Below are 16,475 nucleotides of genomic sequence, written 5' to 3' on the forward strand. Positions count from 1 at the left end.
AGGGAGATGGTTAAGAAAAGGTTTAATAAGAGGACACACAGGACCCCTCTAGAGCCCCCAGGACCCCTCTATGACCCCCAAAACCCCTACAGGGAAGCCGAGGACCCCTCTAGGGACCCCCTAGGCTCCCTCTAGGACCCCTTCGAGCCCCTCTAGGAACCCCTAGAATGCCTGTAGGGATCCCAGGACCCCTCTGGAGTCCCCCAGGACCCCGTTAGGACCTCCTAGAACACCCCGGGGACCCAGAACCCCTCTAGGGCTCAACAGAACCCCTTTAGGGAACTCCAGGCCGCCTCTCGAGCTCCCCTGCAACAAGGTGGGGATCAAAGGGGAAAAGAGCGCCCCCCCCAGCTCAGTGCCGCCGCCGTGTGGCCGCATCGCGGTACTGCAGGAAGGGCTGCAAGAGGGTTTTTTTTTCTTTCTAAGTTTAGGATAGAACCACCTAGAAGTTTCTAGACCCAAACAGCACATGCGCGTTACGCCTTAAAATCGCTTTATAAGGAGGTGTGGAAAGGGATTTTCCCACTGCGCATGCGACCTCCAAATCGGGCGAAGCAGCGACCGCGTGGACTGCCAGGGCCTCAGACGCTTCTTGGTATTTTTCTTTAAAAATGTTGGTGTTAGTCCCCATCTTTTATACCCTTAGCGTTATAGCATTGATTCTCGTGTTTTGCCTTTGTATACGTGTATTTTTGCCTCATGAATGTCCACAATGTAAACTATTGTGTTGTCGTGCTGACTCGTCGGAGGCATCAGAGGCGGGCCCGGAGGCACCGACGGTCAACGAATCGGAGGTTTAAAACTGTTTTATAAGATGTTGAAGCTTTGTCGAGTTGATTAGTTTTAGGATAAGATGTTACGGTTTTGTAGGCTTAAGTAGTTTTTAAGATAAGGCTTGTGGGTTTGTAAGATGTTTATATTTGTTAAGGTTGTAATATTTGTTAAGGATATTGTCAAGAAGATGCTTGTGATTGTAATATTTGCTGGACGTTTTGTTTGTTGTTGTATTGCGCATTCTTCTGGCCTTTTTCTCTCTCTGTCCTTCTGTCTTTCACACCGCCATGAAGCCAGCGATGTTGAGCCACGGGGCGGTGTAAGGGGCCGTAACCGTTGAACTGCTTTGGCTCAACATCGCTGCCAACCCCCCCACGATCTCGTAAGGGATCTTTATTGCAATGAAGAGCCGATCTCGTGAGCGCTGCCAAACTGTCCCCAACGGAAAAACCATGACATCCACCCGAAGTGCGCTTACCGAGTGGCACCTGGGCATTCCTGAAAATGGTTGGACTATTCGGGGAAACCGTGGACTGGGGCGATAAATGGGGGAGCCTCTGGCTTCTTCGTTGCTCGGTGGGCTCGGGGTGCTCGACTTCGTCATTGCTCGGCGGGCTCAGGGTGCTTGACTTCCCCATTGCTCGGCAGGCTCAGGGTGCTGGACTCCTTCATTGCTTGCTTCTTCGTTGCTGGTGGACTCGACCTCGTGTGTGTTGCTGTGTGTGCCTTCGCCGGGCTTCCTGGAGCTTGGAACATCATCATCACCCCGTGGCTGTGTCTTCATCATCACCTGCACCGAGACCGATCCAACGGGACATCGCTGGATTCGTGGTGGTGGTAATTAGCCGCATCTCTACCGTCTTCTTGCTTAGGGATTCTAACTTTTCCTTTCTTTTCCTCTCTGTCCTGTCGCTGTTGTCAGTTGTTAAAATAAAGCTCACAAGATTGTACGGCACCTGACCTCGTTTGTGCCTTAATCTTGGTCTCTTGGGATCGTTTAAGAACCCTCCCTGATATTGGATCGGGACGCATCTCCGAGTGTATTGTCTGCTCCTTAAACCTTTTCTCTCTCCTTCTCTTCCTGTATCTTTCCCACCACCGATCACACTTTCTATTACCCATGATAGACACACACAACAAGAAAAGTGCCTGCAGAACTAACCGCACAAGAAGTTTGGGATAAAATCTTTTCTTAACGATCTCCCTGCGTAATCTCACTCTGTCCTGCGTGTCCGTGAAGGGTAAGGGCTGTGATCCAGCTCCCGGGCTCTGGCGTGGATGGACTGGGCGAGGTCTAGAGCCCCCCAGGACCCCTTTAGGACTCCTCAGGACCCCTCTAGGGGCCCCGTAGGACCTCTCCACGACCTCCAGGGCCCCTCTAGCGACCCCTAGGACCCCTATAGAGCCCTCTAGGGCCCCCACGGGGTCCCCCAGAATCCCTCACGAGCCCCGAAGGACCCCTCCTGGGACAACCAGGACCCCTCTAGAGACACCCAGGATCCCTCTAAAGCCACCAGCACCCACAGGACGTCTAAACAGCCACCCAGGACCCATTTAGTGATGTCAAGGACCCCTCTAGGGGCCACCAGGACGCCTCTAGCACCTCCAGGACCCCTTTACAGACCCTCAAGATGCCTCTCGACTCTCCAGGATGACTCTAGGACTCCCCGGGACCCCCCGAATCATTCTAAGACCTCCCTAGAGCCTTATGGGACCCCGCTAGCACCATGCACCGCTAGAACCCCTAGGGGCCCCCAGGACCCCTCTAGGACCCCCAGAACTCCTTTAAGGACGCCTAGAAATCATCTAGGGACGCATAGGACCCCTCCAGAACCCCCGTGATGACTCTAGGGGTCCCCAGAACCGCCCAAATAACTCTAAGGCTCCTCGAGACCCCTCTAGAGCCCCTCGAGGGACCCCAGGACTCCTCTAGAACCCCCAGAAGCCCTCTAGGCCCCCGCAGGATACCCTGAATCCCTCTAAGAAGCCCCAGGGCCCCTCTAGGGATCCACAGGATCTCTCTAGACCCTCCAAGACCAATCTAAGGACTCCCAGGACCCCCTGAATCCTTCTAAGAAGCCCCAAGTCCCCTCGAGATCCTCACAGGACCACTCCAGGGACAACCAGCACCCCTCTAGGGACCCCCAGAACCCCTTTAAGGACCCCCAGGAACCCTCTAGGGATTCCCCAAGACCCCTCTGGAATCCCCTAGGATCCTTCTAAGACCCCCCCAGGGCCCCTCTAGGAACCTGCAGGATTTCTTTAGGGATCCCAGAACCCCTCTAGGGCCCCCCAGGGCCCCCCTCAATCCCTCTAGGAACCCCCAAATCCCCTCTAGATCCCCGCAGGACCCCTCAAGGGACAACCAAGACCCATCTAGTGACCCCCAGAACCCATGTAAAGATCCCCAGGACCCCTCTAGGGACCCCCAAGACTCCTCTAGAACACCCCGGGATACTTCTATGACCTTCCCCGGACCCTAGATGGGTCCTGGGGTGGGGGGGAGTTGTGTCTCCAGAGGGGTCCTGGCCTTCCCTATAAGGATCCTGGGGTCCCTACACGGGTTATGGGGGGTCCTAGAGAGGCCCTGGGGGAGCCTAGAGGATTCCTGGGCTTCCCTGTGGGCTTTTGGGGGTCCTGAAGGGGTCCTGGGGGGCCCCAGAGGGGTCCTGGTGTCCCTCGAGGGATTTGGGGGATCCTAGAGGGGACCTGAGGAGTTGCTAGAGGGGTTCTGGGGTCTCTAGAGGGTTCTGAGGGGTCATAGAGAGGGCTTGGGCAGCTCCAGAGGGGTCCTGGGATTCCCTATAGGGGTCTTTGCGTCCTTAGAGTGCTTCTGGGGAGACATAGAGAGGGCTTGGGCAGCTCCAGGGGAGTTCTGGGCTTCACTCTAGGTGTTTTGGGGGTTCTAGAGGGGTCCTGGAGTCCCTAGAGGGGGCCCTGTAAACCCCACCAGCACCTTGACCCCCCACGACTCTCTTCCCCCTCCAGCCCCCCAGTTCCCCCCACACCCTTAGGGCTTCGCCCTAGCCCCGCCCCCAGGCCCCGCCGCAGCCAATGGGAGGGGCCCGTCCCCGCCCCAGCCAATGGGAGGGGCCCGTCCCCGCCGCAGCCAATGGGAGGGGCCCGTCCCCGCCCCAGCCAATCGGAGCCGCGTCCGCGCGGGTCCAACCGCCGTCGGGGGCTGCGGGAGCCCCAACCGCATCGCGGAGGTTCGGGCGGCAGCGGGTCCGGGGGAGGCAGCGAGCGGCGGGTCCGGGGGAGGCGGGGAGGGGCGCGGAGAGGGGGAGAGAGGGAGGGGAGGGAAGGGGAGAGAGAGGAGAAGGGGCAGGGGAGGAGAATGGGGGGAGAGGGGGGAGGAGGAAAGGGGAGTGGCCTCACGTGCCTCCCAGGACCCATCTAGGACCCCCAGGACCCCTCTAGGGACCCCCCAGGACCTCTCCACGACCCCCAGGATCCCTCTGGAGCCCCCCAGGCCCCTTCTAGGACCCCCCCCGGCCCCGTCTCGGGACCCCCAGGACCCCTCTAGGGACCACTAGGATGCCTCTATGTCCTTCAGGACCCCTCTAGAGCCCCCCAGGACCCCGCTAGGACTCCTCAGGACCCCTCTAGGAACCCCCTGAAGGACCTCTCCACCACCTCCAGGGCCCCCCTAGGGATCCCTAGGAGCCCCCTAGAGCCTCGGGACCCGTTTAGTGATGCCAAGGACCCCTCTAGGGACCCACAGAACCCCTATAGAACCCCAAAAACCCCTGCAGGACCCCCCAGGACCCGTCTGGGGTTCCCGCCTGGGGGAATTGGGGTGGGAAAAAGGGAGAAGGAGCAGCTTGTGGAAGAGACTCTTGCAGCCCTTCCTGCAGTACCGCGATGCGGCCACACGGCGGCGGCACTGAGCTGGGGGGGGCGCTCTTTTCCCCTTTGATCCCCACCTTGTTGCAGGGGAGCTCGAGAGGCGGCCTGGAGTTCCCTAAAGGGGTTCTGGGTCCCCGGGGTGTTCTAGGAGGTCCTAACGGGGTCCTGGGGGACTCCAGAGGGGTCCTGGGGTCCCTAGAGGGTTTCTGGGGTGTCCTATGGGTGTCTTGCGGGGGTGCCTAGAGGATTCTGGAAGTTCCCTCTAGGGGTTTGGGGGTCCCAAAGGGGTCCTGGGGGTCTCCAGAGGGGTTCTGCTGTTCCTAGAGGGATTCGTGGGGTCCTAGAGGAGCTGTGGAGAGGGAAAGAAAGGGAGAGGAGGAGGGAAGAGAGGGAGAGCAGGGTGGGAGGGAGAGAGGGGAGAGGGAGAGGAGGGATGGGAGAGAGAGAGAAAGAGGGGAGAGGGAAGGGGCAGGAGAAGGGGGGCAGAGGGAGAGGCCGGGCCAGAGGAGGCCTCAGTGCTGAGGGTGCTGAGGATCAGCCCAGGGCCCTGGCAGCCAGGCTGCAGCCCAGTCCCGTTGCTGCCTGCGCTGACGCCCTCGCCTGCGTCCCACGTGCAGTTGATGCTCGAGGCGACCCTTCCGCTCGAGGCGATTCCCGAAGCGATTCTCGAGGCGATTCCGGAGGCGATTCCCAAGGCGATCCCTGCAGTGATCCCCGCGGCGCTGCTGCAGCCGCTCCCGGCGATCCCCGAGGCCCAGCAGAGCTCAGCCCCGGGCTCAGCCCCATCAGCCGCAGCTCCAGCGCGATGTGGTGCGGCGCAGCCGGTGAGCGGGGAGCGGTGGCAGAGGGGGGTGCGGGGAGCCGAGGGGCTCTGGAGGCCGGGGGCACAGAGCTCGGCAGCCTCTAACTGGTGCGTTAGACGGGGGGCAGAGCTACGAGCGAGTTGGGCTTTGGATGGCACGAGCGCTGGGAGTCCCGCTCGTCTGCGAGGGGGGATGTGGCAAAGCGCCGGCTTGGCTGCCTCGGGAGGGCTCTCCTCTGGGCTCTTGCGTAGCTGTCAGACAATATTGATGCGTGTGAGTGCAGGTAAACGAGGATCCAAAATGCAGAGGAGCCAAACGACCGCTCGGCCAGATCGCTACATTCCCAGCCGTCGCGCTCTGAGGATGGAGGTGGCCAAGTTCCTCCTGAGCCAAGAGCAGGACCCTGCCTTGGTGTCACCCACCAAGAAGGTGAGCGTGTTGCTGAGTTGCAGGGACTGCGCTGCTCCCTCCCAAACGCCCTCGCGGCCTTTCCCAGGGAAGCAAACTGTAAGTTGTGTCGCGTGGTTGCGTGAGGCTGACAGCCCCGAGCGCCGCTGCCTCCAGCTCTGCCCTTGAGGAGCCGGGGATGAGGTTGGAGCTGTAGGGCCTGGGAATGGAACGGGGACGCGGGACCCTGAGCGAAGCTGTTCTGTAGGGACGTGTCCCTGGGAAGAGCCTCTGGCCCTTGTGGGAGCCAAACACAGCTTTGCTCCGTTTTAAAGCCTCATCAGCCCAGGGGACAGAGCTCCTAGGCTGTGAGCCTGTGCCCAGGGACACTGCTGGCGGGAGCTGTTCCAGCACAATGTCTGCGTGGGGAGCCGCTCTGGAACGTGTCTGCTGGGTTCTGAAATCTCTGTAGGAAGCATTTGGTTCCTTGTGGCTGTGGCTTTGTCCGCTGGCCGTGAGACGCTGACCTGGCCGCTCTTCTGTGCTCAAATGTGAGCAGGAGAGCTTGCTGGTGTCTGAGGAAAAACCCCTTGGAGCTGTGTCACGGGTTAGCCCCAGCCCGGCTGATTTCAGCAGCTAAAACCGTGCAGTTGCGCTCCCAAATCCCTCCACTCCCTACCCCTGGAAAGGGGGAAAGGGAAATGAGAGGAAAGAGACTTGTGAGTTGGAAACTAAAACCGCAGCTTTAATTAAAATTACAATAATAATAATAATAATGGTTATTGATCTTATTAGGAGTGGTAATATATATATATACACACAAATATCTGAGATCGCGCCCTCGATGACTCAACGTCACCACAGATCCTGCAGAGCAGAATCGAGGGAATGGCTCCACAGCCAGGAGGGAGCTGAGCTCAGGAACTGGAGTCAGGAACACGCGGGTCCAGGGTCGGGGGCAAAGAGAGAGACGAGGTCCTCAGCGGCCGTCACAGAGGAGGGGGCCGACCCTCGTGGTCTTTGGGTTTCAAAGCGAGGGCGACGTAGATGGGATGGAACCCTCCGTTGGTCGCTTTGGGGTCACCTGTCCTGTTCGACCTGCCTTGACAGGCGCGCCAGAAAGCCTGGGCAGTGAGGCTGAACGGCTTCGATGTGGAAGAGGCAAAGATCCTGAGCCTCAGTGGAAAGGCTCCGAGCCCTACGGCAGGTGAGGGACAGGCTCTGGGTGAGGCGACTCGGCTGGAGAGCCCTGGGCAGGGGAACAGCGGCACAGAGGCTCCGCATTTGGAGGCATTGACCGGCTTCTGGGAGCTGCTGTGCACACCGGGCTCTCCCTAATCCTTAGGTGTCCAGCGGCTGAGGGGCTGTGTGACAGCTCCAGAGAACTGATTTACCAGAGCTGGTTCAGCAGTTCACCCCGGCAGTGCCGTTAGCGCCCTGCATTCCTCTGAGCGTGGCTCTGCTCTCAGGGCTGCATTTTCCCCGGGAGGGATTTCTCCTCGGGTGAGCAGGGCTTAGCTGGGAGGAAACGGGACCTCCGGTTAACAGAAGTGTTTCTCTGCACACAGGCTTTCAGAACAACGTCACAGCGCTCTGCGGGCACGAGGTGATGCCTGGGTGCGGCAGGAGGAAGGGCAGATACATTCCCTGCGCGCCAGAGCGGGTCCTGGATGCCCCAGACATCCGTGATGACTATTGTAAGTGGGCTGCGATGTCGCGCGCTGGGCATTGAGATCGTTGTGTAGCGCAGTGCGGTTCCTAGGCCAGCATGGTCTGAGGGACTGGAGCTCTGCCTGGGCTGTTTCGGTCTCTTCTGCCCTCGGGCTGGCATGGACCACTTCTGGGGTGAAGCCTTGTAGGAGCAGTGGTCCCGAGTGCTGGGCAGGTGGCTTGGACTGGGGCTGGGGGACACGCATACCTGGTGGAGGTGGAATAGGGTTGGACTCGGTGATCCGGTGGGTCTCTTCCAACCTGGTTATTCTATGATGAGCACCGGTGAAGGGCAGGGCTCTCCAGGGCAGCGCAGGGTGGCCTGCATTGCATTGCTCTTCCAAACGGTAGATCTGAATCTCCTGGACTGGAGCTCTCAAAACCTCCTGGCGCTGGCTCTGGACACCACTGTCTACCTGTGGCACCACGTCTCTGGGGAGATCATCAACCTCATGGAGACGGAGCACGTAGCTGATTACGTTTCGTCTGTGTCGTGGGGTAACGGAGGCAGCTGCCTGGCTGTTGGCTTGAGCAACGGTGAGGTCCAGGTGAGTGCAGGAGTCGAGCTGGAGCTGTTTAGGGGTTGCTGGAGCTGTGGGGCCTTGGGACGAAGGCTTGGCTGGCGCTAGAAGGATGCAACGCGCTCCGACTTGCCTGGTGTGGGCTGGAGATGTCCTCCGGCAGTGAGCAGCTGCGGCAGTGAGGCAGAGCTTGGGTTTGGGGTTCCTGACCCCTGGCGTTCTCCTTCCGTTCTGCGGGCAGGAGATACAAATAGTTCCCTGCTCCCAGAGTGAGCAGGCTGAATGGCAGAGCCTGCGCGCTGCGGTTTGTAGGGCAAAGCAACGGGGCTGGCGTTTCCTGGCCCTCTGGAGAACTTGTTGTTCTGCTTCCCTAGCTGTGGGACGTGGAGCGTCGGAAACGTGTCCGCACGCTGAGCAGCCACGTGTCCCGTGTCGGGTGTCTCAGCTGGAACAGCTACATCCTGTCCAGGTGAAGCAGTGGGTGGGGTTGGAAGGGCGGAGCGGAGCCGGTGCAGATCCTTGTGGATGTGCTCGGCTCACGCCAAGAGCCCGGATCTGCCGGCAGCACCGGTGTGAAACCCTGCGGCAGGTGCAGCCGTCCTGCCCCAGCGCCAGGATGGCTTTTCCCAGCACTGTGTGCAGCCTGACCCTGTGAGCCTTCTCTCTGCAGCGGGGCTCGCAGCGGCTGCATCCAGCACCACGACGTCAGAGTCGCTCAGCACCAGGTGGCCACGCTTGCTGGTCACACGCGGGAGGTGTGTGGCCTCAAGTGGTCTCCAAACGGCCGCTTCCTCGCCAGTGGTGGTGACGACCACGTGGTGAACATCTGGCCGAGCAGCCAGGGGGGCCGTGGAGGATTTGCTCCAGCGCAGAGCTTCCGTCAGCACCAGGGTGCTGTCAAGGTGAGCGCGGGGCAGCTGTGGGCTCGCGTTTGTGTGCGAGGCAGCCGTGCGGCACTGCCTGCGCGCAGGGTGCTCGTTGCACGCCTCAGGCTGACCCCTCTTCTGGCAGGCTGTGGCGTGGTGTCCGTGGCAGCCCAGCGTTCTGGCCACTGGAGGCGGAGGCGGCGACAAACGCATCCGCCTCTGGAACGTGTCTTCTGGCACCTGCCTGGGCAATATCGATGCCCGCTCCCAGGTGAGACGTGAGCGTCGGCTTGGATGTAAACAGCTTGTGGTGGGACGCCTGAGCGGAGCTGCTGGCTCCTGAGGCCCCGAGGCAGGGCCGAGGAGGGGGCCGTGCTCCTCTCGGGGTGCTGAGCATCGGCACGAGCAGCTCGTCTTCCCTGCATTGCCGCCTCCTGCCAGGTCTGTTCCATCGTGTGGTCGACCACCTACAAGGAGCTCATTTCGGGCCACGGCTCCGCAAAGAATCAGCTGGTGATCTGGAAGTATCCAGCCATGTCCAAGGTCACTGAGCTGCAAGGTAGGCAGGGCCCTTTGCCTGGGGCAGGGAGGGCTGCTGGCGGCTGAAGGAGACGTGATCCTTGGGTTGAGCGGAGCGGTGGCCCGAGCTGGAGCTCGGCTGGTGCGGGCTGCTGAGCAGAGGCGTGTGCTGCTCGAGGGAGGCCCTCCTGGGGGCTGCTGAAGGAACGCTGTTGGTGCAAATGCCCGCCTGGGCTGTGAATTCCTGCTGCTGCAGCCCGGTGCGGGGCCAGCTCTGCGAGCTGCTGGGGTTCCCGGGGCCCACGCAGTAAACGTGAGCGTGGTGGCAGAAGCAGAGGGAGCGGGGCGTGCGCCGAGCGGCCCGTCCCTGAGCGCACACCTCCTCTTCAGGTCACACGGCGAGAGTCTTGAGCATGGCTCTGAGCCCCGATGGCGAAACAGTGGCCTCGGCTGCTGCGGATGAAACGCTGCGACTCTGGCGCTGCTTTGCGGTGGATCCCATCAGGAAGAAGGAGAGAGAGAAGGCAGACATAGTCCAGAGCAGCTTCATTCGCCAGGCCATACGATGAGGGCATGGGGGTGGGGGGGGAGCGGGGAAACCTGGTTTCCCCTGTACATAGTTTCAATGGTTTCCCCTGTACATAGTTTCAATGGTTTCCCCTGTACGTAGTTTAAATGTTAATAAATGTTAATTAAGGTTTTAAAATTAACCAAGTGCTTTCCTTTGTCTTTTTTATGGAGTCTGCTGGAAGAGAAGGCCGTGGCTGATGGGAGCAAGCCCAGCGTGGATGCGGAGGACGAGTCCCGCGGTGTCCCAGCAGGACGGTCTCCAAGCCTGGGTCCCCTGCCTTCCTGCGCGCCGAGGAGGTTGCAGCGCCCTGCGCCCTGCGTGCTGCTCACAGAGACAGCCCTGGGGTGACGGCTGGGACGTCAGCGACTCGGGAGCGATCGCAGGGAAGCGTCTGCCGAACCGCCGAGCCCAGAGGCGTGTGGGAGCTGAGAGACCTCCTGGGAACGGCTGATGGTGTCGCCTGGGGATACCTCGTGACGGACTTGTGGTAAAGGCTCTCTAGAAGGCCCTTAAGGCCTCTGGGGAAGGGCTGCTCGTGTGGGGACCGGTGGGTCCTTTTCTAAGGAATTGAGTAACGTGAGCCGGGGGTGGCCAGGGCCTGCGGGCAGCGGCGACACCAGTGCTCCTGATTCAAGGAGCTGAAAACAGCTACGGGAGGAAATGCAGCTGCCTTTCTAGGGGTAAAGGTAACAGGGGAATTACCGTATCAGGACAGCTTTCAGAAGGTAAATAGATGGATGGCCTCCAAATACGCTTTGGGGTTGGTCCGTGCCCGTGGGGCAACGTGGAAAGGAAGAGGAGTGTTAACTGCACGAGGATCCCCCGTCAAGCACCGAGAAGAAATCCTGCAGTTGCGGGAAGACGTCGGGCAACGGAGAGAAGCGGCGTTAATGCATCGCAAGGCTCCTCGGGTGGGAAAGTCCCCGATGAAGGTATGTAGTGGACTGGCAGAGCGAGCAGCTCGAGGGCAGCAGGAAAAGGTATCTTGGTATTAATCCCTTCTGTGGAGAGGGATCTGAATATCCGTTGTGGGGGGATGCGAATGCGTTTGAACAATAATCCCGTCCCTCTCAAGTGCCATTTCTAGCGATGCTGATCTGGAACTGGCAAAATCAGTGAGGGCAACAGCAAACGAGAGGGGGTGGATGGTGACCCCTACAAAAGAGGCTGTAGTTTCTCCCTGGTAGTGCTAAAATTCATTGAGAAAAAGCATCAAGAAACTCACTGGGGAGCAGAGGCTGTAATCGATGATTTAAGGGGACAAGTAGTTAGCGTGAGGATGAGCAGGCTTGCTAAATCCATTGTGGGGAGGCCTGAAATCTGTTTGAAAAATAATCCCGTCCCTCTCAAGCGCCCTCCCCTAGGAGTTGCTCGCAGAGGAAATGCCCCCGGTGATCCCTGGCAGAGAGATTTCTCTGAGCTGCCCAGACAGGGCGGATCCCGGGACCTGTGGGGACCAGGAGCCACATTTTGAGGCTGGCCAGAGGCATTGCCCTGCAGCACCGTCAAAGCAAGAGAGGTGACTCAAACCTCCTTGTAGGGAATTTGACCAAGGTTTGGAATTGCCATAGGCCTGTTGTCAGCTAGAGGTCCTCGCTTTCTGGCGGGGATTGTACAAGAGCTGAGCCGAGTCCGAGGAATAAAATGGGCCCTGCACCCGCCCTGGAGCCCCCAGAGTAGTGGGAAGGTGGAAAGGGTGAATCAAACTCTGCAGAGGGAAAAGGGTAAAATTTGTGAGGAGACTTCTTTGTGGTGGCCTCGAGCTCTTGTACTGGCTGTGCTAAGAACAAGGCTACAGCCGAGAGCTGAGACAAAGAGCAGTCTGTATGAATCAGTGTTTGGGAGGCCTTATCAAATGACCCTTTTTCCTCGAGACGTGCTGCTGGAAGGAGAAACAGAGCTAAAATCTTCTCTGCTGTTGTCGGGTAAAAGAGTGAATGACCTGGGGCGGTGCGTAACGTGTCCTGAGCCTCTCGCTTTAGATTCTCCAGGACGCCCCTTCCAGCCTGGAGACTCCGTCGACATCAAGCCGTGGGAGAGCGGAAGTTCCAGAAAGCTGGAAGGGACCCTTTCAGGTGCTGAAAACAACACGCAGCTCCAGGTCGAAGGAATCAACAGGTGGATCCGTTCCATGCGAGTCGAGTCAGCGCCGAGTTGGGAGTGGAGAACCGTCCTTGAGCCCGGGAAGCCTCTCCAGAGAAAACTGCAGAGAAGAACCAGGGACTGACATTTGAAAAGCAAGGAGGTGGGTTTTCGCCCGTGTCTGCGTTTGGTGTATGGATGCAGGCGACTTTCAGAGGTTGTTTCCACAGAGGGTTAAAGGCCAGAACGGGAGGGAACTTTTAGCCAGAGGGGTGGTAAGTAAGTCCTCCTTCTGCATGGGGTCAGGAAATCGGGTAGGAGAAATGTACAGCTCTTGGATAACAGGAGTTCCCACTCCCCTCAGCTCACTTACAAACTCTGCTTTTCTGGGGCTCCTAGAGTGTGCTCTGACAGGCTTCGCCCTGCCGAGGGTCCTTGGCGCAACATTCCTTTGCGCAGACGCCTAAAGCTCCTTCAGCACCGGGCAACTGCTGTTGCTTCCAGGGATGTAGGAAGCTTCTCTGTAGGAATGGAAAATCCCTGTGCCTCTGTTGTGGGTTACCTTAGGGAGTGAAAAATTAACTCCTGGGATTTATCCTCCTTTCTCCCCGCAGAGGGAGCAGTGGCTGTGGCAGAGGTGTTCTGTGCTGGCCAGAAGGAATCGGTTGGTGGCAGTGATCAGCCAGTGACAGGTTGTTTAACTGATGAGGGAATATTTGAACGGCTCTTTTTTTCTTCCCTTAGTAATAATTTTCTGTTAGGTCTTCCCAGAGCGAGTGCTGTAATTGGATTCAAGTGTACGGTCTTCTCCTTCCAGAGATCAAAGGCGCTCCTGTCCCCTCTCTGGATTTAGAAGACCTGAGAAACCTCTTTGGATCAGAGGTATCTGGAGACAGCATGTGGTGTTCTGTGTTGAACCAGACTGAATGAAGATCTGCTTCAAAGCTTGTCCTGAAGGAAGCAGCTATGGGTTGTTTGTGTCAATTCTGACCTCAGCCCCCAAGAAACGCCATGGGATGAGAAGCTCTGGTGATGGATGCGCCTGCAGCCCAGAAGCCAACGGTGTCCTGGGCTGCGTCCAAAGCAGTGGGACCGGCGAGGGAGGGGATTCCAGCCCTCTGCTCCGCTCTGGTGAGACCCCACCTGGAGCCCTGTGTTCAGCTCTGGAATCCCCAACATGCCACTGACACAGACCTGTTAGAGCGAGTCCAGATGATGGATCTGAAAAATCATAGAGAATTCCCCCCCAGTCTGGATCTGTGCTTATGGCTTCTGGAGGTCCATGGTGCATCATTGCCTTACACAGATGCCTAGAGCTTCCTTGGACGCAGGGCAACTGCTGTTGCCGAAAGGGATGTAGGAAGCTTCTCTGTTTGCAAGAACTGAAAATCCTTGTGCTTCTGATGCTGGTGACCTTAGCGAGTGGAAAATGAACTGCTGGGATTTACTCTCTTTTGTCCCCACAGAGGGAGCAGTGGCTGTGGCAGAGATGTTCTGTGCAGTGGGACCGGCGAGGGAGGTGACTGCGGCCCTCTGCTCCGCTCCGGTGAGACCCCACCTGGAGCCCTGTGTTCAGCTCTGGAATCCCCAACATGCCAGTGACACAGACCTGTTAGAGCGAGTCTGGACGAGGGCTACAAAGATGATGCGAGGGCTGGAGCAGCTCTGCTGTGAGGACAGGCTGAGAGAGTCGGGGTTGTTCAGCCTGGAGGAGAGAAGGCTCTGGGGAGACCCTAGAGCAGCTTCCAGAACTGAAAGGGGCTCTGGGAAAGCTGGGGAGGGACTCTTTACAGGGGCGTGGAGTGACAGTACAAGGGGGGATGGCTGTAAATTGGAGGGGGGACGATTTCGATTAGGCAGTAGGAAGAAATTCTTGGTGCTTTGGGTGGTGAGGCCCTGGCCCCGGTTGCCCAGGGAAGTGGTGGGTGTCCCATCCCTGGAGGTGTTCAAGGCCAGGTTGGAAGGGGTTTCGAGCCACGTGATCCAGTGGGAGGTGTCCCTGCCCTCGGCAGGGCGTGGAACTGGATTGTTCTGTGTCGGTGACTTACTGAGTGGAAAATTAACTGCTGGGATTCATCCTCTTTTGTCCCCACAGAGGGAGCAGTGGCTGTGGCAGAGATGTTCTGTGCAGTGGGACCGGCGAGGGAGGTGACTGCGGCCCTCTGCTCCGCTCTGGTGAGACCCCACCTGGAGCCCTGTGTTCAGCTCTGGAATCCCCAACGTGCCACTGACACAGACCTGTTAGAGCGACTCAGTCTGCTCTCCCAGGCCGAGAGGGAGGCAATATTTGAGGGCACCTCATTTCCCGCCTGTGCCGGCAGGGCTCTCTCCGCCTGGGCACATCCGAGGGATTTGTCCAGTGTGTTTGGCAGAGGCCGAGCAGGGAGGCTGTTACCTTGACTCCGGCTCAGGGCAGAAAGAATTGCTGAGCGTGGTCTGGTTTTGAGAGAAAGTAATTTTGTCTGATTTTGAGATGTGGGACAGGCTCAATATCCAGGAGGTCACTGTAACTGACTTTGTCTCCCTTGTAAGTGAGCGTTCCCTGTTGCACTCCAGAAGATCTATTTAGGGTCACTGATTTCAGGCTAGGAAAGAAATAACGTTCCAAGTGCCTTCACTGTGAGAGGCTACAGACCTTTTGTGTTTCCAGCCCAGGGCTCTCCTGCTGTCTCCAGGAGTTGTGTGAACACTGCTGACCCAGTGGTCTTGCCCGGAGGGTGTGACAGTGGTTCCTTAGGCTGCACGTTTGTTGTGGGTGAAAGCATTCCCTAGTGTCCTTTCCCAGCTGGATCCACAGCGTGGGTCAGTGTGGAGAAGGAGAAAGAATGGCAATTAAAACTTCTTCCCTTAGTCCTTCCGTGCGTCCTGTCTCTTTGACATCAAAGCGGGAGGGGAGATGAACTTTCTTATGGATGTGATACCTTGGGCATGTTTTAACTCCATGGAATTTTTAATGGATTTGCTTTGTTGTTTAGTTTTCCTTTCAGAAACGTGTTTCCAAGGAAGTCTCTCAGGAGTCAAGGCTTGGCCAGTTCCAGGGATCGAGACAAAGCAAACATTAAAGAACAGCAGTGCCCGAGTACATTCTTGGTGTCCTTTCCTAGTAGCATTGCACTCCTCGTCCCCTGCTGTTACTCCTTACCTCCTCCCCCTACAGCTCCGTGGGGTCTCAGCATCTCCGCTGCTCTTCACACACACAGAATCACACACAGAATCACCAGGTTTTATAACCAGCTGGGGAAGGGGCTGGAGAAGAGGTCTTAGGAGGAGCAGCTGAGAGAGCTGGGGTTGTTTAGCCTGGAGAAGAGGAGGCTGAGGGGAGACCTCATTGCTCTCTCCAACTACCTGAAAGGAGGTTGTAGAGAGGAGGGTGCTGGCCTCTTCTCCCAAGTGACGGGGGACAGGACGAGAGGGAATGGCCTCAAGCTCCGCCAGGGGAGATTTAGGCTGGACATTAGGAAAAAATTCTTCACAGAAAGGGTCATTGGGTGACGGAAGAAAATATGGGACAACACGCAGTGATCAATATGATCCAAGTGAAGCCATTTAATCGAAGTTCCCAACACATTTTATACCCTACTTGCTGAAGCAAGCCATTGTTTTACAAGCTGATTTGACAATTCTCCATTTGCAACAAGTAATCATTAGTTACAATACATTATTATGTTTTCCCATGAGAAATAGCTATGTGAGCATTTCAGTCTACAAATTGATAGACTACAAAGTAACAAGTCAAGGACTACCGAGGAAAGCTTCCCCTGAGAAATGAGAGGCGTCTAGGGTAGAACGACTCTCTATTGTTGCAAAGAGAAACCTTGAAGAGAGTGTGTCATTTACAGCAGCTGCTGCTTCTGCAAAGTTAGCTTTAATTCCGGTGCAAAAGCTGTGAGGCCTTATGCTAAGGTGCCTTTGTTTCATTTAGCATAAGCTGCTCAGTGCTTGGGGTGCTCATTAAATGTCCTCTGGTTCGTAACCATCCATCAATTGGGCACTGGAACAGGCTGCCCAGGGAGGGGGTTGAGTCACCTTCCCTGGAGGTGTTTAAGGCACGGGTGGATGAGGTGCTAAGGGACATGGTTTAGTGTTTGATAGGAATGGTTGGACTCGATGATCCAGTGGGTCTCTTCCAACCTGGTTATTCTATAATTCTATGATTCTATGACTGGTACGTGAGGATGCCCCTGGAGCTCAGATGCTCGTGTGAGCAGAGAGACGCGAAGGGGGGGATTTTTTCCACTTCCCAGCCACTTGTGAGGGGCCTGGTTTGTGCGGTGCCCTTGCTGTGAAAAAGCCGGCAAGCACTCGCAGAGAGAGTATTATGGGAGCTCCGAGTGTTGAGGAGGCGACTCCAGGGAGCCGAGGGGTTGGTTAAATACAACGTGAGCCGGATTCC

At 57.6% G+C, this 16,475-nt stretch overlaps 1 protein-coding gene across 1 annotated transcript; it reads left to right on the forward strand.

The window, feature by feature from the left end:
* The first annotated feature begins 3,857 nt into the window (after positions 1–3,857).
* Positions 3,858–9,998, forward strand: LOC138723356 (cell division cycle protein 20 homolog). The gene is made up of 11 exons (XM_069862302.1): positions 3,858–4,024; positions 4,417–4,493; positions 5,707–5,855; positions 6,924–7,020; positions 7,382–7,510; positions 7,875–8,071; positions 8,419–8,513; positions 8,715–8,946; positions 9,056–9,181; positions 9,352–9,469; positions 9,820–9,998. Exons 1-11 carry the CDS (start codon positions 3,858–3,860, stop codon positions 9,996–9,998), a joined length of 1,566 nt encoding a protein of 521 aa, XP_069718403.1.
* Positions 9,999–16,475: the final 6,477 nt, after the last annotated feature.

The sequence above is a fragment of the Phaenicophaeus curvirostris genome, chromosome 8 (genome assembly GCF_032191515.1).
Source record: "Phaenicophaeus curvirostris isolate KB17595 chromosome 8, BPBGC_Pcur_1.0, whole genome shotgun sequence".
In the NCBI taxonomy this organism is placed as follows: domain Eukaryota; kingdom Metazoa; phylum Chordata; class Aves; order Cuculiformes; family Cuculidae; genus Phaenicophaeus; species Phaenicophaeus curvirostris.

Coding starts and splice junctions, on each gene's coding strand:
- LOC138723356 (XM_069862302.1), top strand. CDS start 3,858: ATGGGAGGGGCCCGTCCCCGCCGCAGCCAATGGGAGGGGCCCGTCCCC. Junction 4,494..5,706: donor CAAGGACCCCTCTAGGGACC/CACAGAACCCCT, acceptor TGCGTGTGAGTG/CAGGTAAACGAGGATCCAAA. Junction 9,470..9,819: donor CAAGGTCACTGAGCTGCAAG/GTAGGCAGGGCC, acceptor CCTCCTCTTCAG/GTCACACGGCGAGAGTCTTG.